General features: G+C 36.5%; 7 protein-coding genes, 1 long non-coding RNA gene and 2 other non-coding genes across 11 annotated transcripts; 5 read left to right on the forward strand and 5 right to left on the reverse strand.

The window, feature by feature from the left end:
* Positions 1 to 174: 174 nt before the first annotated feature.
* Positions 175 to 3556, reverse strand: LOC125599989. Its single transcript, XR_007333566.1, has 3 exons — positions 3135 to 3556; positions 2766 to 2860; positions 175 to 2495 (listed from the first exon to the last, which is right to left on the reverse strand). It is a non-coding gene; the product is annotated as an uncharacterized LOC125599989 (long non-coding RNA).
* Positions 3557 to 4741: 1185 nt separating this feature from the next.
* LOC106436355 (serine acetyltransferase 5) lies at positions 4742 to 6366 on the forward strand. Its single transcript, XM_013877320.3, has 2 exons — positions 4742 to 5272; positions 5732 to 6366. The coding sequence occupies exons 1-2, from the start codon at positions 4832 to 4834 to the stop codon at positions 6224 to 6226; spliced, it is 936 nt and encodes a 311-aa protein (XP_013732774.2). The 5' UTR covers positions 4742 to 4831; the 3' UTR covers positions 6227 to 6366.
* A 442-nt stretch (positions 6367 to 6808) lies between these two features.
* Positions 6809 to 10170, reverse strand: LOC106436346 (protein NDL1). Of its 2 annotated transcripts, none has more exons than XM_013877309.3 (10): positions 9761 to 10170; positions 8754 to 8853; positions 8548 to 8645; positions 8357 to 8445; positions 8222 to 8282; positions 7963 to 8127; positions 7801 to 7857; positions 7645 to 7700; positions 7426 to 7561; positions 6809 to 7328 (listed from the first exon to the last, which is right to left on the reverse strand). In XM_013877309.3, the coding sequence occupies exons 1-10, from the start codon at positions 9818 to 9820 to the stop codon at positions 7113 to 7115; spliced, it is 1038 nt and encodes a 345-aa protein (XP_013732763.2). In that variant the 5' UTR covers positions 9821 to 10170; the 3' UTR covers positions 6809 to 7112. The 2 variants fall into 2 exon arrangements, with proteins under 2 accessions (XP_013732763.2, XP_048628956.1); XM_048772999.1 differs by lacking the exon at positions 9761 to 10170 and adding an exon at positions 8948 to 8983.
* Positions 10171 to 10538: 368 nt separating this feature from the next.
* TRNAP-UGG lies at positions 10539 to 10610 on the reverse strand. The gene has a single exon. It is a non-coding gene; the product is annotated as a tRNA-Pro (tRNA).
* Positions 10611 to 10710: 100 nt separating this feature from the next.
* LOC106436314 (histone acetyltransferase type B catalytic subunit) lies at positions 10711 to 13490 on the forward strand. The gene is made up of 10 exons (XM_013877269.3): positions 10711 to 10932; positions 11054 to 11095; positions 11356 to 11465; positions 11560 to 11628; positions 11743 to 11781; positions 11871 to 11947; positions 12062 to 12149; positions 12274 to 12355; positions 12445 to 12602; positions 12690 to 13490. Exons 1-10 carry the CDS (start codon positions 10854 to 10856, stop codon positions 13332 to 13334), a joined length of 1389 nt encoding a protein of 462 aa, XP_013732723.2. The 5' UTR covers positions 10711 to 10853; the 3' UTR covers positions 13335 to 13490.
* Positions 13491 to 13695: 205 nt separating this feature from the next.
* LOC106436337 (60S ribosomal protein L31-3) lies at positions 13696 to 15026 on the forward strand. Its single transcript, XM_013877298.3, has 3 exons — positions 13696 to 13792; positions 13903 to 14022; positions 14600 to 15026. The coding sequence occupies exons 2-3, from the start codon at positions 13943 to 13945 to the stop codon at positions 14877 to 14879; spliced, it is 360 nt and encodes a 119-aa protein (XP_013732752.1). The 5' UTR covers positions 13696 to 13792; positions 13903 to 13942; the 3' UTR covers positions 14880 to 15026.
* Positions 15027 to 15349: 323 nt separating this feature from the next.
* On the reverse strand, positions 15350 to 15431 carry TRNAS-CGA. Its single transcript has one exon. It is a non-coding gene; the product is annotated as a tRNA-Ser (tRNA).
* Positions 15432 to 15670: 239 nt separating this feature from the next.
* On the reverse strand, positions 15671 to 18321 carry LOC106436294 (asparagine--tRNA ligase, cytoplasmic 1-like). The gene is made up of 5 exons (XM_048772993.1): positions 17820 to 18321; positions 16411 to 17258; positions 16208 to 16337; positions 16090 to 16148; positions 15671 to 16013 (listed from the first exon to the last, which is right to left on the reverse strand). Exons 1-5 carry the CDS (start codon positions 18264 to 18266, stop codon positions 15830 to 15832), a joined length of 1668 nt encoding a protein of 555 aa, XP_048628950.1. The 5' UTR covers positions 18267 to 18321; the 3' UTR covers positions 15671 to 15829.
* A 216-nt stretch (positions 18322 to 18537) lies between these two features.
* Positions 18538 to 21241, forward strand: LOC106443281 (lectin-domain containing receptor kinase VI.4-like). The gene has a single exon (XM_013884852.3). It carries the CDS (start codon positions 19096 to 19098, stop codon positions 21079 to 21081), a length of 1986 nt encoding a protein of 661 aa, XP_013740306.2. The 5' UTR covers positions 18538 to 19095; the 3' UTR covers positions 21082 to 21241.
* Positions 21242 to 23584: 2343 nt separating this feature from the next.
* Positions 23585 to 24405, forward strand: LOC106436286 (40S ribosomal protein S30). The gene is made up of 3 exons (XM_013877245.3): positions 23585 to 23721; positions 23853 to 23990; positions 24218 to 24405. The coding sequence occupies exons 1-3, from the start codon at positions 23718 to 23720 to the stop codon at positions 24262 to 24264; spliced, it is 189 nt and encodes a 62-aa protein (XP_013732699.1). The 5' UTR covers positions 23585 to 23717; the 3' UTR covers positions 24265 to 24405.

Here is a 24405-nt window from a genome sequence, read left to right on the forward strand (position 1 = left end):
TTCGGATAGTGAACATTGCATTTTAAAGAATTATAACCTCTTATAAATCTGGGGATTAGGATATTGTCGATAGTACAACTCAATGCAATACAAGGTTTTATAAATAAAGGTTGTAAACAGGAGTTGATCATATATGTCTATAAAAAACATATAAATGTGTGAATTTGAAAACTCTCGTATTTTATTATTATATATTCTTTGTAAGGCTGTTATCGAAATACATGAACATTATGATTGGATAAGGTATTTTTAGACCGTGATTAAAAGTTAACATCATCTTTTTATTTTGTCTTACAGTTAGATAGCAATGAATTGCACATCTTTGAGATTGCCTCTGAGGATTTATGAAGCTGGAACAGAACCAGTAGACAATTTAAAAGTGATTATCCAATCGGTGTCTTTGTCAATAATGTGAAGTGTTTATAAAAGATTATAAATGTAGTTTTATAGGAGTTTATAAAATTATAAGTAGAGACTTATAAAACGTTGTTTATTCTTTGTTACATCTTGTGGTTAATACAGTGTTTGGATTCCCTGAGGAATACAAACATTTCATGAACCCAACACCTCCTGATCTTGATAACATGGATCTTAACAGTTCAACAAGGATATAAAATGAAGAAAAGCTAATGGGAACAAGGATTTGTGAATTTACATTTTGTAACGTATGATATAAGGCAATAACACATGAAAGAAGATAAAAATGAAGAGCAAAGGAATGATAAAGAGCAAATAAGAGTTTATAAATCATTTATAAAAGTTTATAAAACAATTTGTAAAGTTTATAATCTTTTTATAAAGGTTTATAAAACTATTAATAAAATCTATAAACCATTTATAATTGTTTATAAAAATGTTATGAAAGTTTATAAACAATTTATAAGGGATATGCATACAATTTATAAGGTTTATTGGTTTTTGAATCACTTAGAAAGTCTCTGAAATTATTTATAAAAGGCTATAACAATTTATAAAGACTTGTAAAATAATCTTTATAAGGATATATAAATAATTAATAAGAGTTTATAAATCATTTATAAAATTTTATTAAAAACAATTTATAAATATTATAAACCTTTTATAAAGGTTTACAAATTATTTGTAAGAGTCTATAAACCATCTATAAAGGCTTATAAAACAATTTATAAAGTATATAAACTATTTATAAATGTTTATTACAAAAATTATAAAAGTTTATAAATCATTTATAAGGGGTATGTATATAATTTATAAGGTTTATAGAGGTATATACAGGTTTTGAAATCAATTAGAGATCTTAAATCAATTATAAGAGTCTATAACCATTTGAAAAAGCTTATTAAACAAGTTATAAGAGTTAATAAAATAATTTTCTAGGATTTATAAAGGTATGTAAATAATTTATAAGAGTTTATAAAATATTTATAAAAACAATTTATATGAATATGTTCTAAACAACCGACTTCGTCAACTCTTTAATGTTGTTCAATTCAGTCTTAGAATGTGTTTGAGTTTCTCTCTACAACACTAATCATGCAGTTATTTACTAAAACTTAAATTTGTTCCAATTTTTTAGACGTTTATAAAATATAAATCTGGATTTCAGGAAATTATCAAAAGTACTACTCGACGATTTATAAGTCTTTATAAAAAAATTTTAAATAAGATTTCAAGTAATTTTAGGATTTGCTTCCTTCTGTTATCCAAAAAGCAAATAAGGCTTAGTTGGACTTGTTATTTGAATAATTATGGTTAAGATTAATATTTTCGGTTAGTGAACACTGCATTTTTACAGAATTATAATTCTTTATAAATCTGGATTTCAAGATATTGTTAAAAGTACAACTTGACGATTTATAAGTCTTTATAAAGAAGTTTTTAAACAAGAGTTGATCGGATATGTCTATAAAAACATATAAATGTGTGAACTTGAGAAGTCTTGTGAGGAATGCTAGGCAGAATAAGTATAAAGAACTCAAAAATGATTTATAAACGTTTATAAACTGATTTATAATGGCTTACAGGTTAATTTTTCTAAAGTCCCTCAAAAAGATAATCAACACAAAAAGACATATCTGGTGAAAGAGCCACGTCCTTCAGCAAGGGATATACTGCTTCAACCCTCTCTGTAGACTGTACAGCGACCATGCTTGTGATCATAATCAAACAAGCTCATTTCATGGTTTAGTTTTATAAATACTACTACTTACCTTAACTCCTGTGGATGGAGAACAGAATGTGAGAAGCACCAAGATCTCAAGTGAAGGAAGTGGAATCAGCAGTTCGCCCTCCCTAAGAGCTCCATCTACAAGTACTGTCTGAGCCCTTGGACGCGACAGCATCCTAATTAAGAGATGTCTGAAGAAGATGAGAGAGAAGAATGTATTAACAAGCCAACTCTGCAACTTTTATAAAGCGTTATAAATATGTAATTCTTTGATCGCACAAACCACGTTCTTGTTCAGAGTCCCTCTTGCTTCTTCAAACAGCTCACCAACCTCGTCGATCTTCAAAATCTGAACGCAAGCCAATCACGTATTATTTCTACGAATCAGCACTAGCTCACTTCCAAAAGCAAGATTCAAAAATAATATGCTTTCGTAACTCAACAAACTCATCTCCATCTACACTGTTTCTTTAGATATTATACACAAAACAAGACATAAAAAATGAATCTCATACAGTACCAAACATAACGTTACATTACCAAAATACCAACCTTCTACCTCATATATTGCACATACTAAACTTTGCTAGTCAAACTACAAATAGTAGCATTGTATTACCTCAAGAAAGTGAGGTACTTGATATGCATATCACCATACATATTCTCCACAGCATCCTATAAATCCAAAAGCTCACAGCACACCTTTGTAATTCCCTGCAACATTACCAGATCAACCAAGAGAAGAAGTAATCATAGAATAATATTACTCTGAGGTTAGAAATTAAATATATGTTAAGCTCTATGTCTTTTGATTGCTAACAAATCAACAGTAAGATTCTAAAGGACTCAATTTATAAGGTCTTATAAATTTGAGATTTGAAAACTTCATGAGAAATTTTTTGTCTTCCTTTCGAGAAACAGATCGATTTTGATAAACCAACCTACAATTACAGAAAGAGACGAAAATCACCATCGATTATCCTCTTACCTTTGTTAGCGTTTCTTAGACGTAGGGAAAGAGATCGTCTCGTTCGTCTAAGCTTGTAGAGTCTGTCAGCTTTTCGGAGAACTCGTTATCGTTAGATCTCGCCGGAAAACTCGTCGTCAGATCTCGTCGGAAACTCTTCAGTGTTCGTAAATCTCGCCGAGAACTCGTCTTGTTCGTTTGAGCTCATCAGCATCGTCGGATCTCGCTGTACAACTAGTCAGAAATTTTGCCGGAGAACTCCTCAGCGCCGGAGAACTCGTCAACATCGTCTGATTCGTCGGATTTGATTACTGGTATCGTTCATTTTGGATCTGAGATTTGAAGAAATCTTGGGGAAGAAAAGAATAGTTTTAGGTTTAATTAGTTAGGGGTATAATGGTATTTTGCCTATTAAAATTTTAATGGTAAAATTGGTTAGTGTAAAGTTGAAAAGTGGTATTAGAAAAGTGGTATTAGTGGCAATTCCCCATTAATTTATATATCGTTACTTCTTTCTTTTATTCAGTCCAACAATTTTTAGGTGAAATAACAAACATTTATGAACACAACTCTGCTGAATCCAGAAAATTTTACGATCCTCTTATAAAAAAAATGGTTATGTGATCAAATGGTAAAAATGCATCAAACCTTTAAACTCGGAAACCGTAGATGGTTGTAAATATGAGTTGAAGAAAATACCATCACAAGCTTGAGGACTTGTAGTCTTGGGCAATGTAAGATCACATGGGAAATCGATTAATTCATATATCAACAGTAGACCGTGACCGCGATCTAGATCAATACATATACTGATGACCTATGCTAAATCATACATTGACCTTTTTCTGTTAGTCAAACTTTTATGAACGATGACGTGTCATTAACAGAAGCATACCTGTCATAATGCAATAATTTCGCTTTAAAATAATAATTATTAAAAAATATATTCTTGTCAAAACAGTTGCAGGGAAGTTTAGAACCCGCACTTAGTCAATCATTAGAATGTTGCCCAACCACTGTGCCAAATCGATTCTTTGTTTCTAATCTCCAAGGTTTGATATTTAGCCTAATACATATTTAATTTTGATATTTTTTTCTTGACGTATGTCTTCTAGTCATCTTCTTCCTCCTTCCTCTTCCTCCTTCCACTCTCACCTTTTTCATTTTCAGTTCCACGTGAAGCTAATTCCTCCTTATCGTTTTTTTAATCAACAACTGTGACAAACCATTTCGTTGTTTGTATCTATGATTTAAAATAGTATATATCTATAGAAAAAGTGAGAATGGAAGTGGTGGTTCTTGCTGTAATGTTACAGAGGAAGGAGGAAGAAAATGACTAGAAGACAGACGGCAAGAAAAAAGCTATCAGACTTAAATATATATAAGCGAAACCTTAGAGAATAGAAGCTGTAGTGTATCGAACCGGTTTTGTGCTTGTTTGGTTATATATACCGAGTATTTTTGGTAAGAACTGTCGGCAAAATGACCACCGTCGATTTTCAGAAGGATGAATCTAATCTAACGGAATATAACTTTGCCATCCAAGCATAGAATAATCGACGGACGTGATTTATTTTCGAAGATCCACGTTAATCACATGCCACATGGACCCTCTTTATCTTTAATTTATGGTTTAAAAAAATTCCGCACGATGATAAATAAGAAAAAAGGTTTACAGGGTAAGGCCGGAACATTTTGTTATCATCGCCGTCGTCAAGATGCCGCCGGCCGGAGAACTCCAACATCAATCCCCATCAAAAGACAAACAACCCACCGATACTCAATCTGACGAAGCAGCAGCTGCGGCAGCGATTGCCGCGGCTGCGGCGGATGCGGAAGCGGCGGGATTATGGACACAGATCAAGGCGGAGGCTCGCCGTGACGCTGAGGCGGAGCCGGCGTTAGCTAGCTACCTTTACTCGACGATTCTTTCTCACTCGTCTCTCGAGCGATCCATCTCGTTTCATTTAGGAAACAAGCTCTGCTCATCGACGCTTCTCTCCACGCTCCTGTACGATCTGTTCTTGAACACGTTCACCTCCGATCCTTCTCTCCGCAACGCCACCGTCGCGGATCTCCGTGCTGCTCGTGTTCGTGATCCGGCGTGTATCTCCTTCTCCCATTGCCTTCTCAATTACAAAGGCTTCTTAGCGATTCAGGTGAGAATCTTCATCTTCCGGTTAACTTGATTTGATTTGGTTTATTCCATTTGGATAACTTGGTTTGGTTTATTCAATTTGGTTAACTTGATTTGTTAGGCGAATCTTCTGGTTTGTATAGTTGATTTGGTTTATTCAATCTGGTTAATTTGATTTGGATTATTCAATCTGGTTAACTTGATTTGGTTTATTCAATCTGGTTTACTTGATTTGATTTGATTTATTCAATCTGGTTAACTTGATTTGGTTTATTCAAGTTGGTTAACTTAATTTGGTTTATTCAATCTGGTTAATTTGATTTGGTTTATTCAATCTGGTTAACTTGATTTGGTTTATTCAATCTGGTTAACTTGATTTGGTTTATTCAAGCTGGTTAACTTAATTTGGTTTATTCAATCTGGTTAACTTGGTTTGATTTGGTTTATTCAATCTGGTTAACTTGATTTGAAACTCGGTTAGGCACATCGTATCTCGCACAAGCTATGGACTCAAACAAGAAAGCCACTAGCCTTAGCTCTCAACTCGCGTATCTCCGAAGTGTTCGCCGTCGATATCCATCCAGCAGCGAAGATCGGGAAAGGTATACTTCTCGATCACGCAACCGGAGTCGTCATCGGAGAAACAGCTGTGATAGGGAACAACGTTTCAATCCTCCACCACGTGACGCTCGGTGGAACAGGTAAAGCTTGTGGAGACAGGCATCCCAAGATCGGTGACGGTTGCTTGATCGGAGCTGGAGCGACTATTCTCGGGAACGTCAAGATCGGTTGTGGAGCTAAAGTAGGTGCTGGATCTGTGGTTCTGATCGACATCCCTCCACGAGCTACGGCGGTTGGGAATCCGGCGAGACTTGTCGGAGGAAAAGAGAAACCGACGATTCATGATGAGGAGTGTCCGGGAGAATCGATGGATCATACTTCGTTTATCTCAGAATGGTCAGACTACATCATTTGAAATTATTACCGAGTTTTGTTGTGTTATCGAGCTTGTCGAGATTATAAGGTAAACGTGATGGACTGTCTTTACTGAGCTCTGTCGGATTTATAGACTACTGGCATGTTCAGTGCAATAATAATGAGTTTAGTTTGGTCTTATTGTTCAGTCATTAGTCATCCAATGGTTTACTAATTACTACATCCTCTCTTTCGTCAAGTTTCCAGATACAGATTCAAATTTACATTCGTAGCTTTTATGAATCTAGAAACTAATATTGATCCATGCGGCTCAGCTAAAACAACTTAACCGCCATTACATCTCAAAGAAATAAGCTTCTCTTCAAATCATTAACTCAATATGAAAATAAATAAGCTTACTTTCAACAAATCCATTATATACTTGCAAACTATTTTTTCAAATAATTATTCACTAATAATCATTAAAAATTAATTTAATTTAATTTATTTTAATCATTACAAATTTCCTTGTTACTAATTCTTGTAGAGAGTTTCCTTTGTTTTGACAATTTTTGTAAAGGTAAGAGTCATATACTCTCAGTTGAGTTGATGGTCAAGAATATAGAAAAGAAAGAAAGAATCATAGACAATATGAATTTCTTATTGAAGTGGGTTACATAATCTGCAAATGTCCCATCACAAAAAATTGTTACAATGTCACAAGACTCGCAACACCAGAACATTTTACATATATATAGAAAAATGAATATAACGAAACAACATTTGTGGCTTCTTAACAAAATGAACGGCTGTTTTTATCATGGCTGACTACAAAAGAATGTGTTATATAAGGATGGCTTAGATGTCTTCTCCTCAAATCTCCCTAGTGTTTGTTTGTTCTATATCTACAAAACTAGACCAGTGAATCAGTGTAATAGCACACACACTTAAGCGGAAACTCGGGTTTTGATAGGCTTAAGCTTTAATCCCATGCTTTCAGGGGACAGAAGCTCGGGTGAAATGCAGGAAGGGCTAAGAGGACTTCTAGGGCTCTCTGTGAAACAAGATGGTCTGTATAATCCATATCCCATCAAGAAATATTCCATTGGAACCAACATTGCATGTGGTTGCTCCTCTGTTACCATTGAACCACAAGCCTGAACCTGAAAAAAAAAATCCCAAGAAAGTAAACATTGATTAGTAGCAAGAAACAAAACCAAGATGTTCGGATAAAAAAGTTGAGGATTTTTTTTCTCAGACCTCAACCAAAGCACAGTATCCTCTATCCAAATTTGCTGCCATGTGAACAGCTTCTGAATAGAATGGAGATTGATCTCCTATAAAGATAAGTGTCCTGCATTTTAGTTTCTTCAATCCACTTGAGATGTCAGGTCTCCTGCAAAAGCATAAAAAAAACAAATATTTGTCAACATGAATGTTGCCTAGACAAAGGATTTAAAGGTGTTTTTGTTTTCTTACCGATCAATGGCATCAAGAAACCGCATGACATTTACACTTTGCCTCTCATCAAGCAGCTGAGGACATTACCAAAAGCGATGTCAATTACTTGATACACAAAGAGGTCTATATATTGATGAATCAAGACCAAAAATATAGAAAGATTAGAAGACTGACTCTTCTGCAAGCTTGTGCTATATCTGACTCTGGAATCTCCACGTTACCACGGACTTCCTGTTACAAGTAGAAGCGATCTTTTATTAAAAAAAACAATTTTAAATAGAGAAGAGCTAGTAATGCAACAATGATAGTTGGCAGCTACTAGTGTAGTTTACGCACCTTACTAAAATATCTTTGAAGCAAAAACTCCTTTACCACTCCACACATTCCATAGAAATACAACAAGTTTGAGACAACTCTGTTGTAGAACCATTCAGACCAAGAGGGAGCTTTGCATAGAGGCGAGACAAGAATCAAACCGGCAACCCTTTCTCTATGTTTCATCTGAAAAGTTTTGAAACAGAGAGCATATAATAAACACAATGTCTGTCCGAGGAAAACGGATTGTGAGAAGAGTAGGGATAAAATAGGAACATACCGCGAATAAAGTGAGGATGTAAGCACCTGCAGTCACTCCCATACACATCACAGCACCAAGGCTGAACCACAAAGCTTAAACTCATTAGTTAACATGTCTAAAAAAAATTAAATAAGGTCTTCATTCGATAATTACCCGAAAAAGTTGAGAACTTCAAGGATCTGATCAGCTAAATCATCAGCAGAAGGGACTGAATCATTAGGAAAAATCGGACCAGCTCCTAACTGTAAGATCTCTTCGTGAAAATGAAGAAATTATGTGAGTGATCACGTCAATAAAAGAAAATGACATGTTAAATAACTTAAAAGAGAAACTAAAAAATTGACCTCATGCCCCGGTGGACTGATATGATAGATGCAGAAGTTATGTAACAGCAAGGAAGCTGCTTCGGGGCAAAAGAACAATCCTTGGAAGCATGACATATCTGAAAGAAGAAGCAACAAATACATTTAAAAAAAATCAGAAAAAACAGACAAAGGATCCTGTAATTTAGCTGTACACTAGTGCATGTAACGATTCTTTTAAGACTTACGGTTAAGGGCCAGATCGGGATAAGTAATCAATGCTGGCTTTTCTCGATCTCCATAGACAATGACAGACACAACACCACATGCAGTTTTAACACGATGCTCCTGAACACAAGAAGTTTTTAACAAAAGTAACACCCACCAATGTATCATGAAACCAACATAAAAATAAACTATAAAACATACACTATCTCATTACCATTGTCTTATCCATGTTCTAATGCATGTGATTGTTTATCTTTAGTAAAAAATTAATCACATTCTCTTGTGTATTTGTATACTAAAGCTAGGATATGATAACTTAATTTAGGTGGGAAATGATTAATGTATACAAAAAAAATAAAGAAAACAAATGAAAAATCTCTGTTAGAGGGTTACCATGTGCAAGCCTTCAGCTTTTAAGGGGAAAAGAACAGAATCAAAACTTCATCATCATCCAAAGGATGGCCTAATTCTAATCATTGTGAAATTTCTTTATAATAAAAAGAGAATGACAGTGTAAAAGAGATGGAATACTATGAGTGTTGATGAGATATAATAAAGAAGGATTAGTGTATTAATCTTTGAATAAACAATAAACAAAGCGTTAAAGGGTAGACAAAAACAGCTGGAGTTTTCTTTATTAATTAAAAGAAAAAAAAAAGAATCAAAAGGCAATAAGACAAGAATAAGGAATAGTACAAAAGAAGAAGAAGTAAGAAGATATCTTTTGAATAGAGAAGAAGATCCCAAGAATAATAATCTAACACGAAATTTCACAAATCCGCAAGCAAAGAATTTTCCAATAATTTTTTTTAATGAAAAAGCTTATTAATTTCAAATGTGTAAAATAGGCAATCAAGAAGATGTGATTTATCATTACAAATCAATTTGAATCTAAACATAACCATACATTTCTCTAACAAAATCTCAGTCCAGAAGCTTGATTCGGATCCGATATCAAGAAACCATAATTGCAGTAATAACCGAAACAATTTCAAAGAACACAAAATAGGAAGGTAAGAGAAAGGACCTTGCCACCAAGATAGATGGTTCCAACGTCGACGGAAACGGAGACGTTTGACTCCGCCATTGGCAACAAAAGCTCCTCAGTTTCCGCCTTGGCTGTCGCCGTTGTCTTATTAACCGCAGGGATAACAAGAGGAGCTCTTTTCTTTCTCTTCCTCCTCCTCCTCTCCCTACCTCTAAATGTTTTGGCTTTTCTTAGCTTATATACAAAGCGATTCCTTCTCTCTCCTAAGACCTCTCTGGAAAAATAACCGATTTTTTAGTTTTTTTTTCCTTCGTTTATTCTCTCTCTATTTAAATTTTTAGCGGTGATTTCTCCATTGACGCCGGTGGTGGTAACATGACACTTGAACGGTCAAAATATCCAAAAAGAAACATTTTTATTTCGTTGTTGACTAATATTAAACCAGCTCGGAAACAATTTTCAAAGTCTTTAAGAAATCATTTTTGTATGACAATGGAGTTGAAAAAGCACAATAAATTTAAAATAAAACTGAAATGTATTACTTTCAAATCGGAAACAGCGTATCCAAACTAAAAATCTGGTAAAACTGAACTAAAACAGAATTGAATTAAAAAGCCAGTCTAGTTAGAACACAAGTTGACCTTTTCTAAAATTAGGCACCATTTTGAAATAAGTCTAGTTTCCAAAGTGTACGTATCAAACATCTCTTTAATGTTTTGGATTTTTCCCAAATTCTCGATCATTGTATTAGACAGTTGGCTAACATCACGCGGTATTTTTTTTTTACACAAAAAAAAATACTAATTACTTAAAAAAAGGGGCGTTCCGAGAATCGAACTCGGGACCTCTCGCACCCAAAGCGAGAATCATACCACTAGACCAAACGCCCTCATTGCTTTATTTTGTGTATACAAATTTAATATCATTAATCTCTATATTTGGGCCGCTAACGGGCCTTTGTCTATTTCTCGGTCTGTACTCTCTCTCTTAAGAAGAGTCAATACCCATAAAAAGATCCCTAAGCTTAGTGAGAGAGAGAGAGTATCATCGTCGCTCTCTACATTTCCAGTAACCCTCCAATTTTTCCCGCCTTTGTCTCACTCTCTTCCCGCCTCCACCCGCCGGAGATCCCATGGCTCAGAAGCATCAATCCGCCGCCGCCCCAGGTCCCGAGCCTAAGAAGCGTCGCCGCGTCGGTTTCTCTCCCGCCGGTGAGTCGTTTCTCTTCCTATTTTTTGTTCCTTTTGTTTATAACTGTCACTCGCGATTGACACTCACCGTAGCTCCGCTTTTCGTAAATTTTCTTCTAATCTGGCAGTTTGTTCTTGACAGATACTGGCGTGGAGGCTAACGAGTGCATCAAAATCTATCTCGGTACGTTTCTGATTTTGCATCGTAACGAAATTAGGGTTACGCTTCCTGTTTTTCCCCTCTTTGGTGAAATTAGCTGTTCTTACTTACATATTAATTGATAGCTATCGAATGGTTGTTTTAAGTTGTTGAACGTGTAGAGAAGATGTGTGTGCTCAATGTTATCGATGAGTGTTATTAGTATTCTCTGTATAAAGTCTTTTTTTTTGGGGTTGTTGTGATATTATTTTGACTTCTCTTTTTTGTGGTGGGTTGATTTGTAGTTTCTAGCAAAGAGGAAGTGGGTTCTCCTGATGTGTCTTGTGTTACTCCTGTTGATCTGAACGACTTTTTTGATGGAGATGGGAAGATATATGGTTACCAAGGTTTGAAGGTAGTTTTCTTTCTTTCTTTCAGTTTTTTTTTTGGTTTCTCATTCTTGTAGTTCTGTTCTGGCGTAATCTTGTTGTTGATTTCATTTGTTTCAGATCAATGTGTGGATCAATAGCATTTCGTTGCATTCTTATGCTGATATCACGTACCAGAGCACAACCAATGTAAGTCTTAAGTTTGGTTTTTGAGCCTTTGGACTGTTTAGATATTGGCTTTTAGAATAAAAATCCACTTTGGAGCACCATTGCCTATTATCTTTTGTTGTTTGTTGTTTCAAGGGAGACAAAGGTATTACGGACCTCAAATCTGCTTTACAGGTACTAATACTTCTATGTCTTATCTTGTCTGATGCCTCAACATTTTTGTTGTTTTTCTTATAATTGACTACTTCATTCATTCCACACAGAACATATTTGCTGAGACAATTGTTGATAGCAAGGATGAATTTCTGCAAACTTTTTCGACAGAAAAAGATTTTATCAGGTGAACAACTACTGGATTCTCTCATACTTCTTCAAACTTATTCCTGTATTCTTTAATATAGGCTTCTCTTTGTAGTCATTGGTAGCTTATCTTTGTCATTATTGATTGTTTTAGAAATATGGTCTCAAACGGAGAGGTGATACATTCAGGAGCGATAGATGGAAGCAGCATAAATGCTCAAATGGCTCCTTCAGATCTCCAGGTAGTTTTGCGCTATATGTTTCATCTTATAATCTTCAAGGACCCAATTAGTTTAAGATGCGTTTAACAGCAGTGAAACTGCAAATTTGTTTAAGAAAGAACATATAATGGTCTATTTTCCTCAGGTTTTACGGATGGAGATTGGTTCTCCAAATGCTGGACTCCTCTATAGCCGATTGGTGCCTCTTGTTCTTCTTTTTGTCGATGGTAAGCACCCACCGTTGCTCTTTGATGGCATCCTGAATGTTTATTTTCTCTCTTGTTAATATTAACCAAACGTTGGTCCATTATATCAGGCAGCAACCCGATTGATGTCACTGACCCTGACTGGCATTTATATCTCTTGATTCAAAAGAAAGAGGATAAAGAGGAGCCTTTGTATCAAATTGTGGGCTTTACTGCTATTTATAAGTTCTATCGTTACCCCGACAGGTTAAGGATGCGACTCAGCCAGGTATAAAAATATATACCTCAATGATCTCAGTTCTTTTTGCATTCTTTTGAGTTGACTTGTTGCGCTGATTCTTCGTTTTGATTCCAGATCCTGGTCCTGCCTTCCTTCCAAGGAAAAGGATTTGGAAGCTACCTCATGGAGATTGTAAACAAAATGGCCGTATCAGAAAACGTTTACGATCTAACAGTGGAAGAGCCATCCGAAAAGTTCCAGCACATCCGCACTTGCATAGACATAAACCGCTTGCTCGCTTTCGATCCAATCAAACCGGCCATCGATTCAGCTGTTGAGACTCTCACAAAAGGAAAGCTATCGAAGAAAGCTCAGATACCTCGCTTCACTCCACCTTCGGATGCCGTCGAGAAGGTCCGTGAAGCTCTGAAGATCAACAAGAAACAGTTCCTCAAATGCTGGGAGATCTTGATATATCTCGCGCTTGATCCTATCGACAAATACATGGAGGATTACGCATGTGTCATCACGAACCATGTGAGAATCGATATTCTTGGAAAAGATATAGAGGCTCCAAAGAAGCAGGTGGTGGATGTTCCAACGACGTTCGAAGCTGAAGCATCGTTTGTGGTTTTCAAGTGTGTGAATGGAGAAGAAGCTAATAACAGCAATGTTCAAGTGGATGAAAACAAACCGGATCAAGAGCAGCAGCTGAAGCAATTGGTTGAAGAAAGGATTCGTGAGATCAAGTTGGTTGCTGAGAAAGTCTCTAGAAAATGAGAATCTGAGTTGAATAAAAACTTTGAGAGAGATATTTATCAGAAGCTTTTTTGTTGAGTGTTCAAACTCTGTGGTCTTTAAAAAGACAAATCTGTTTGTATTCTCTTTGTACCGGTTTGTTACGGAGGTTTGAGTAAACAGTGTAGTTCCGGTTTAGCGGTTTCGTTCGGTTATGCAACTATTAGCACAATTTACATTCATACCCGTAGTAAATGTTTGAGGGCAATTTCTTAAGTTTTCCTGTAGTGTAGCTGTTGAGTTACGTGCTGGGCCTTTAATGGGCTCAAAACTTCTAAGGGCGTGAGAGGTTAATGCTACATGCTAACTATAATGGCACACACACTCAGCCCACTAAAGCCCATATAAATCATCTAGGTTTAGTTCAGTGTAGCATATAAAATGCTTACTTCTCCCCCTTCTACGCCTTTCTGTCTGTCGACGTTCTTCAAGCCGCAAAGGTACTCTCTCTCGAGCTCAATTCTTAGTTCTATGATCGTTATAATCTAGCAGTTTACAGATCTGTTTAGTTTCCCGATAAGTGAATCTACTTATAAGTGGTATTTGATAGGTAAGAGTTTGAAGAAGTACAAACACAGACGAAAGAGAAAATGTCTGAGAAAAAGGGAAGGAAAGAGGAAGTGGTGACCAGAGAGTACACCATCAACCTCCACAGACGCCTTCATAGCTGGTTAGCTTTCTTAAAAACCTTAATCTCTTCTACGACTGTTCATGTTGTAGCTGCCTGATTGTTCAAGTACATAGTGTTTGTAATGTGATCGTCTCTTCCTGCCATATTATAGTTAGGAATCTTCTTGGACTTCTTGTGGGTTATTTAATTAGTGTCTAAAGTTTTATCCTTTTCTAAATGTAAATCATATGTTAGGCCTTAAAAATAAATCTTTTTCAAATTCATTACATTCATAAAAAATGTTGTTTATGATATGGTGAAAATTAGTAGCAAGCTTCTTTGGCTTACTTTTCGAAACTCAGTTTTGCAATTGAATTCACATTGAAATGTTGTTTATAATAATCATATTCCATGTGTTCAATCTTGTTTCAGCTCGCTATTACTGTTTTGGTGTTTCTTGAAGCATAATAAGTATAACAAACACTGAATCTTGTTCTGGTTCGGATTCAATTTAACCAAATATGATAGTGTTGAAATGAAAATGTGAATTTCATTTTAAGATTAGGTTTTATTTATCTGCTGATTGTTTTCTTGAGATTTAAGGTTTCCTGCTAATACATAATTAATTTTGTAACAGCACCTTTAAGAAGAAGGCACCAAAGGCCATTAAGGAGATCAGGAAGTTTGCAGAGAAAGCCATGGGGACAAAGGACGTTAGAGTAGACGTGAAGTTGAACAAGCAGATATGGAGCAGAGGTATCAGAGGTCCCCCGAGGAGGATTAGGGTCCGTGTTGCACGTAAGAGAAATGACGATGAAGACGCAAAGGAAGAGTTTTTCTCGCTTGTCACTGTTGCTGAAATCCCTGCCGAAGGACTCAGTGGACTCGGCACTAAGGTCATCGATGAGGAGGATTGAGAGGAGAGGACTAGTCTTTCACTTAGACAAGTTTTGGTGTTTTTCTTTTAATTTCTCGTTTTTTTTCATTCAACAAGTCACAGATGCAGTTTATTGGAAAGACTCATTTTCTAGATCTTACGATGAATCTGTTTATCTTTCTGGATTTTTCTTGAATCTCACATTTTTAAGACGTTCTTAGTGATAATCAAGGTGAACCTCGGTTGTCTATGCAATCAATTGAACCTAATATTTCGTTAAACATATAAATGTCAGAAAAAAACATATAAATGTCAAATGAGATAAACTTTCTGTAATTCAAAATACGTTCATAGACAAGTCCGGATCAAAAAATGTTTTCACTTTTCCGTAATAAAGGAAAACAGAAGGACTCGAAAATCAGTTCCATGTGATGTCAGATTACCTTTTATACGAAGACAACCATCACGCCAGGCCAGCTCTAGTTCGTTTCGCGTATAAAAAGAAAAAGACGTCGACAGCAGGATTCGAACCTGCGCGGGCAAAGCCCAATTGATTTCGAGTCAATCTCCTTAACCACTCGGACATATCGACTTTTTGTATGATTCTCTCCTTTGACTATCTATGATAGTATTGACCACATCTGACGCTTCAAATTATAGAAAACCAAAATTCTATAAAGGCCACAACATTTGTTTCAACTTTTCTAAGTGATAATATTATGTAATATGTGTTTATGTGGCTATCGGTCAAAAAGCTTCTTCCGCCCCCCGGTCTTGAAATATAATTAAGTACTTACATTTTTCCGGTTCGTGAAACTTAATTTCTCCAGATAACCGAACAAAACCAGTTCCATGTCATCGTAAAATATCCAAATCGTTCATTAAGCAACGTATAATGTAAAATTAACCGGAACTGGTTCACAAAACCAGACCGAGCAGCAACATATATATAAAAAACATAAAAATGAGTTTTGTGCAAAGGTAATCTTCTTAAAGGTCAGCTCTTCCAGGATAGCGAGGGAAGGGAATAACGTCTCTGATGTTGTCCATCCCCGTAGCAAACAGAACCATACGCTCGAACCCAAGTCCGAACCCTGAATGCTTCGCTGTTCCGTAACGTCTCAAGTCCAAGTACCACTCGTATGGCTCCACTGGTAGTCCCATCTCCTCAATTCTGTTCATACCAACAAAAAAAAAACACAATCAAAGAAACATCCAACATTAAACAAATTAATTTCACTTTCACCAACCTTTCCATGATAACGTCAATCCTTTCTTCCCTTTGGCTTCCACCAATGAGTTCTCCAACCTAATTAAAAAAGACGCCATCAATGTATACTCTTCCATGATTAAATGATTCAACTTTACCTTTGGAACGAGGACATCCATGGCAGCAACGGTCTTCCCATCATCATTAAGCCTCATGTAGAAAGCCTTGATTCCTTTCGGGTAGTTGTAAACAATCAGAGGCTTCTGAAACACAACCTCTGTCAAGTACCTATAAGATATGAGACAAGACAACATTAGTAACGTTTTTTCTTGCATTTTAAGTTGAAAAATAGTTTTTTAACCTTTCGTGCTCAGATGCTAAGTCGATCCCCCACTCCACTGGGTTAACAAACTCCTTCCCTTTCCCCACAGCTTCCTCAAGCAGCTCTATCGCTTTGGTGTACGTTAACCTACCAAACGGAGTCGACGCAACCAGCTTCAGCCTATCGATACACCCTTTGTCGAAGTTCTTCGCCATTAGCTCCATGTCATCGTACCGCTTCTCGAGCAGCCACTTGCACATGTACCTCACGTACGCCTCCGCGCAGTTCATATCGTCCTCTAGATCGGCGAAAGCTAACTCAGGCTCCACCATCCAGAACTCGGCGAGATGCCTCGAGGTGTGAGAGTTCTCTGCTCGAAAAGTAGGACCAAACGTGTACACGTCGCTCAGACCGCAGGCGTAGGTTTCCACTTGTAACTGACCTGAGACCGTTAAGAAAGCTTGGCGGCCGAAGAAGTCTTGAGTGTAATCAATCTTTCCATCGAGTTTAGGTAGTCCGGGTTTGAGCTTTGACCTCTCTTCGGTTCTGGATAAGCTCGCTTTTGCTTCGTTGAGTTCAGCAACGGAGGCGGTGATCGTTTCCTTGCTTGCTTTAGCGGATTTGAGGTGGGCGACGGCTTCGCCTCTCGCCTTGACGATGAGTCTGGCGGCTTCGACGTCGGCCTCGGTGGGAGGAGGGTTTTCGATGAGGTCTCTCTCTAGCTTCTCGGTGTGGCTGATGAGAGTTGTTACTTGGAACATCTCTCCAGCGCCTTCGCAGTCACTTGTTGTGATGATTGGGGTTTGAATGTAGAGGAAACCTTCTTCGTCGAAGAATGTGTGTGTGGCTATAGCGAGAGCGTGTCGGATTCTTGCAATGGCTGAGATCTGAAAAACACAGGGAAACAAAAACAGGGCAATTATTCAAACCTAACTTTCTGATCAAGTAATCATCTTTGGTCAAGTCAGCAAAGAAACTCAGTATCTAAATCAAACACAGGAACAGTTTCAATCAAAAGAATTCTTTTTGTATACGACAGGCGAACATGAATACAGGAGACTCCACTCAACCTAATTGAAATAAACTAACTTTCTGATCAATTAACCATTCTAGACTAAGGCTGCAAAGAATCTGTAATCATCATCGTCACTGAGGCTAACAAAAACAAGACACTCCACTCCACTCAAATCCAATAGAGATCAGATAACTTTCTGCTCAAGAAATAGCTTTTTCGATTAGGGCTGTAACAGAATCTGTAATCATCGTCACTAAAGCTAAGAAAGCTAGAAGAATCTCAATGACTGCATCAAACCCATGAACACTCGACTCCACTACACTCAAACCTAACTTTCTAATCAAGTAATCATTTTTTGATTAAGTCTCTACATAATCTCAATAACTAAACCAAACCCATAACAGATTCAATCAAAAGAAGTGATCTTTATTACCGAATTGGTCCTAGAACGAAGATGAGGAAACTCTCTCAACCTCTCAAGAGTCAGCTTCGTCTTCGGAATCGGATACGTAGCAGTATCCACCGTCCCCACATCAATCACCTCCACAACACTAAGCTCAACCTTCTGCTTCGTCCCTTTCCCTTCGGGAGGAATCTTCAAACACCCATCGACTGTCACACAAGTCCCCGTCGCAACCAGCTTGGAGAGATCCGACACAGAGGCATCCACCATAACCTGAAGATTCGCAGGGCACGATCCATCGTTCACCTCGAGGAAAGCGAAAGCGCCTTTCCCTTGCTCCCTTCCCGTTTTGACCCACCCGCTGATTCGGACCTTCTGACCCGCGAGCCCGGCTCCGCCGTCGGGTCGGCCCAGGATCGAGCGGATGCGGACTCGGTCTGAGAACCGCGCTTTTTGCACTGTAACCTCGTCGGCCATTTTGGTATGAGTGGTGATGAGTTTGGGGGCGCTGGAGACAGAACCCTAAAACAGCTAAGCAAGAACATAACATTTAGGGGTATAATTGGAAATATACACCCCGCAGATTCTAGTGGTGGTGATTTGTAATTTCGTAGATTCTTAAACAATTAGCTTACGAATCTTTCCAGCTCCATATAAATATTCGTAAAATAATCAAATTACTATAGTTGGTTAATGTTTCGTTTTAATTTTTTGCTTTTTTGAAAAATCCTAATTTATTTTATGATTTGTATATTATAAAAATAAATAAATTATGATGTTGAGTTATATTATATTATCTTCAGTGTTCAAAAAAGAAGAAGAAGATAATATGCTTTCAGATATGATAGTTTAGGTCGGTAACATTGTAGAACAATTGTTTAAAATATTTTAAGTTGGTTAGCAATTTTCACACCTGCACAAAAGAAAAAAAAAAGAATGAAGAGAATCAAACACCTTGAATAAACAAAAGTCTCACCCAATATCTAACGTACCTGGCCATCGTGACCACGTAACGTTGTATTCAATTATAATGCATCTTATTTTTTTTCCCTCAGGATAATAAAGTTTAAGAAGGTTCAAGGTGTGTTTGGACGTCGTCAAAAGTCAACCACATGCCTCCATAGGACTTTCAAAATAACAAAATCATTTCCCAAACATCACGATCATCGTATCAATAAGAGAACGATATTAATTGTCCCTTATCATTATTAGAAACATTTTTGTTGTCATCTTCTTCTTTGACTTTTCTAACCAAAATACATCCTCCCGTCTGTTCTTTTTCTGGTCAACACACTCTTGAACATTTATGGGTGAAGCAAGATCCATGATCGCTCTCTTCTCGTTGGTGATCTTTCTACAGATCATCGTTCTAGCCCATAGAGCAACAGCAGAGACTAATACAGAGTTCATTTTTCAAGGCTTTAAAGTAAACCAATCAAAACTTCAATTAGAAGAAGATGCAACCATCACGCCCAACGGACTACTAAGGCTCACCAATCGAAACTCAGACCGCGCGGGAACGGCTTTTTACAACAAACCGGTTAGACTGCTCGACAATAACTCCACGGTTCGTTCTTTTAGCACTTCCTTCGTCTTTGTCATCATCCCTTCAAGCTCAAACAACGGAGGTTTCGGGTTTACATTCACACTATCCCCAACCCCAAACCGTCCAGACGCGGAGACCGCGCAGTACTTGGGTCTTCTCAACGAAGACGACGACGGTGATCCGGATAACCACGTATTCGCAGTGGAGTTCGACACGGTTCAAGGATACAAAGACAGCACAGATCGAATAGGCAACCACATCGGTCTAAATTTCAACAGTCTCTCTTCACACGTCCAAGAACCCGTGGCTTACTACGACAAAGAGGGACATAAAGAAGATTTTCAACTAACAAGCGGCGAGCCAATCCAAGTCTTTATGGATTACCACGGACGAACCAGAACTCTTACCATCACTGTCTACCCGACCAGACTCGGATCTAAGCCGACAACTCCTTTGATCTCACAAAAAGTTCCTAAACTGTTGGAGATCGTGCAAGAAGAAATGTTTGTAGGATTCACGGCGGCCACAGGGGACAAATCGAGCGCACATTACGTGATGGGTTGGAGTTTCTCAACCGGTCCAGTCCCAGCAGCTACGTTAAATCTAACCGACCTTCCTCCTCCGCCACGAAATACGGCGAAGAAGAGAGGCTTAAACAAAGAGATCATCTCCCTGGTCGTGTCTTTAACTACCGTTATAACCATCATGTTAGTGTTATTGTTTATCTTGATGATGTACAAAAGACGATTACAAGAGGAGGTTCTCGAGGATTGGGAACTCGATCATCCACACAGGTTTCGATACAAAGATCTCTACGCAGCTACGGATGGATTCAAGGATAACAGAATCATAGGAACCGGAGGGTTCGGGACTGTCTACAAAGGAATCATAACCACCACGTCATCATCATCTCCGTCATCTGATGAAATCGCAGTGAAGAAGATAACTCCAAACAGCATACAAGGCGTTCGAGAGTTCGTCGCCGAGATCGAGAGCTTAGGTCGTTTGAGGCATAAAAATTTAGTCAACCTACAAGGATGGTGCAAACACGGAAACGATCTATTGCTAATTTACGATTATATCCCTAACGGAAGTTTAGACTCGCTGTTATACAGTAAACCGAGACTATGCGGCGCCGTTTTGACCTGGGACGCGCGTTTTCAAATCGCTAAAGGAATCGCGTCTGGGCTGCTCTACCTGCACGAGGAGTGGGAGAAGATCGTGATCCACAGAGACGTTAAACCAAGCAACGTCCTCATCGACGATCAGATGAACCCTAGGCTCGGAGACTTCGGGCTCGCCAGGCTCTACGAGCGCGGATCCCTCTCCCACACCACCGTCGTCGTCGGCACGATCGGGTACATGGCGCCGGAGCTCACGCGCAACGGAAACTCCTCCTCCGCCTCCGACGTTTTCGCGTTCGGCGTTGTGCTGCTGGAGATCGTCTCCGGGAGGAAGCCGACGGACTCCGGGAGCTTCTTCTTGGCCGATTGGGTGATGGAGATGCACGCGAGCGGGCAGGTGCTACGCGCGGTGGACTCGAGGCTCGGATCGGGTTACGATGAGGAGGAGGCGAGGCTGGCGCTCGTGGTGGGGTTGCTGTGCTGCCACCCGAAGAGGGGGTCTCGGCCGGCGATGAGAATGGTGCTGAGGTACCTGAACGGGGACGAAGGTGTTCCTGAGGTTGAGGTGTACTCGCATTCTTCAAGTAGATACTCCCTTCCCTCCGATTTGAAAGAATGTTGATTGTTTTGGATTTTAGTTTTCTGTTTTCAAATTTATATGTTATGGATTAATGTATAGCATTTTTAACAGATTTCTGTAAAATACTTTTTTTCTGTTTCACTTTCATGTATATTCCAGATTTTCACAAGTATTAATAAAATATATTAAATTTCAGTGTTAAGTATATATTTTTGTGATTATATATCCTCAGAATTCTAAACTAACAGAAATTTATTAAATGCAATTATTATTTTTATTTACAAATGATCATTTATAATTAATAAAATATGTATTAAAATGTAAAAGTATATTTTTAAAACAATTTTTCTTCTATGCATTGTAAGAAGCGTAGTATTTTTTTAACTCATTTTGTTTAATTCTTTAAATTGCTATTTTTTGCTCCCTCTGTTCATAAATATAAAATGTTTAGTTAAAACACACACATAAAGAAAAATTAATTTTTGTCTAGAAAATAACATTAAAACTATAAATTAATGATACTCAACCAATTACAAAATAAATTATTAAATATGATTGGTTGCACAGTTTTTAATAAAGTAAAGTTACATAGAAAAATGAAAACTTCTTATATATTAAAACATTAAAATTATTTAAAACATTCTACATTTAGGAACGGAGGGAGTATGTTGTTATAGAGAGAGAGAGAGCAATAAATAGAACAATATTTCCGAAAAGTATACACTAATAAATTACATATATTTGAAATTTATTTGTTATAAAGAAAAAGAAAAAAATACAGTATAGATACTATCAATCTTTGTACACACATTGGTTCTCCCTGTTCAAAAACGCGGGTACTACGGGTGATTAGTCGGCGAGGAGGCGCTCGGCGATGCTCGGCCTGGCGAGTTGGCAGTAGTCGGCCCATAAATCGACAACAACTTCTTTTTTTTTTTTTTTAAATGTTTGAATGGTTAGAATCTTGTATTTTGATGTGAGATCTATAGGTTTTAAGTATGAAAACATGAAAACACACCAAAATTTGATGATATGTATGATTATAAACGTTTTACTGTAAAATTAAAAACCCTAAACATTATTTGGAAAAATAAAGACGAAATGATGCTAGTGCCTTCTATTTAAGGAAAAAAAAATTAGAAAGAAGAAAAACGCGTCGCTCTAGGATCAAACAAGGTTCTTATGCTGAGCCGAGATTAGTAACCTTGAATATTTGTCTATTGTCATGCAAACTAACTAATGATTCATATATATATTTTTAGAAATAAAAATATATATAAAACTAGGCTCCAATCAATTGTTAACTCGTTAGGTCCATATCGTTTGTCTGACTAGCGTTTACCGTAGTTCCGGAAAGAGCTCTGATTAAGTGAGATCAAGTGAAAAAGATGCATAGAATACTAAAAACTAGGTTAAGATCCGCACCTTGCGCGGAATGAACATTATATATAAAAATTATTTTATGTATTAAATATTTTTACATATTATAAAATAAGAAATATATATTGAATAATTAAAAGTCGATAACTATTAGATATATAATTAAATTGGTGTGAACATATAAATCAATTTTATTAATCCAAATTCTTTTTTATATTTGATAGGATAAGTAATTAAATTTAAATGATACTAACATACATAGTATATTTTAGTATATTTTTAATATTAATGTCTATTAAATGATGATTTCTACTCATATATTTTTTTGATCATATGTATTTTTTGTAGAAAATTTTTTAAATTACTGATAAAAAAATTTTCATTGTGGAATTAATAGTTTTAGTAATTTATATTTTTTAAAAATAAGTTGTCAATGTTCGTTCAAAACTTTTATCAAAAAAATTGTTCAAAGTAAATTTTGAAACTAAAATATTTATGTATTTTATATGGTTTATAGTTTAATTTAAAACAATATATATATATATATATATATTAATATAATTGATTAAATTTGACTTTTTACTTATATAATTTTATAATCATTTGTATTTTTTCATAACAAAAATTTTAAACCATGGATCACAAAATTTGAATGTGAGGCTTTTAACAGTTTTAATAATTTATAGTCGTTTTTAAAAATTCAAAATATAACATATACATAAAAATCTATCTTTATTATATGGTTATTGTGGTTGTTTAATTTATTTAATAGTTTTAAATTAAACAAATATGATAGAAGATACACTATTTTTTTTTATCAAATCTTTATTATTCAAAATCATTAATTGCCATATATACTTTAGCCACATTAGACAATTCCGTAAATTTTATTTAAGGAAATAATAAAGTACATTAATAATGAATTTGTTTTTAGTTTAATAAAAAAATTATTATATAATTAGATGAGCTAACATATTTCCCTAATGTTTCTAAGAATCATCATAATGATGACACGTGGATACAAAAAGAAGTTGTAATACTTCTCAAATAATATATAAGAGATATATTTTATCATTGGGCCTTATGCCTCCTAAAAGTAATTTTTACTATGGGTCTATCTTTATAACCTCACGTATATAAAAGCTCTTAAAATGTTCTTTATTATAAGGCCCAAAAAAATCTCAAAGTCAGGTATAAATAAATATTATCAGCACCAAAAACCCTAACTCTGAGATTACGCACTCCTTTCAGCTTAACGCAGCCGTCGGAAGAAAAAGCAGAGAAGCAAATCAGCAGCCATGGGTAATCCTCCTCATAGCTTCTAGTATAATTTTTGTGCTACAGCATTTGTGAAAATCTAATTCGTTTTATTTGGTGAGATGTTTCTATACATTTTGCCATTAGATTGAACGGTTAGTGTTTGTTGATCTCAGGAAAAGTACACGGATCGTTGGCACGTGCCGGGAAGGTTAGAGGGCAGACACCGAAGGTAGCGAAGCAAGATAAGAAGAAGAAGCCTAGAGGACGCGCTCACAAGCGTCTCCAGCACAATCGCCGTTTCGTTACCGCCGGTATTTTCTCCCATCCTTTGCTTATTTGATTACGCTTTGTGCGTTTATTGATTACACTCTTACGTTGTTCAGTTTAATTGAATTGGGATTTGGGATTATTAGAAATAATCTACAGAAATGTATGAACAAGCTCAATGTTAATAGTTCTGTTTGTTGTTTTATATACTTTTTTGTTTGAAAATGTTTTATTACATTGATTTATATGTTTGGTAATTGATTTTTTGCAGTTGTTGGTTTCGGTAAGAAGAGAGGACCCAACTCTTCTGAGAAGTAGAGAAGAAGATTGATGATATGCATTGAAGATTCTCCGTTACTCTTTTTGTAACTTAAATCTTTCTTCTTTTGTTTTAGTAATGTATCTTTGGTACTTTATATGTTTTAATTCCATGCTATGAAATACGATTTTAGTTTTGAA

Source organism: Brassica napus, chromosome A3 (assembly GCF_020379485.1).
Source record: "Brassica napus cultivar Da-Ae chromosome A3, Da-Ae, whole genome shotgun sequence".
NCBI classification, from domain to species: domain Eukaryota; kingdom Viridiplantae; phylum Streptophyta; class Magnoliopsida; order Brassicales; family Brassicaceae; genus Brassica; species Brassica napus.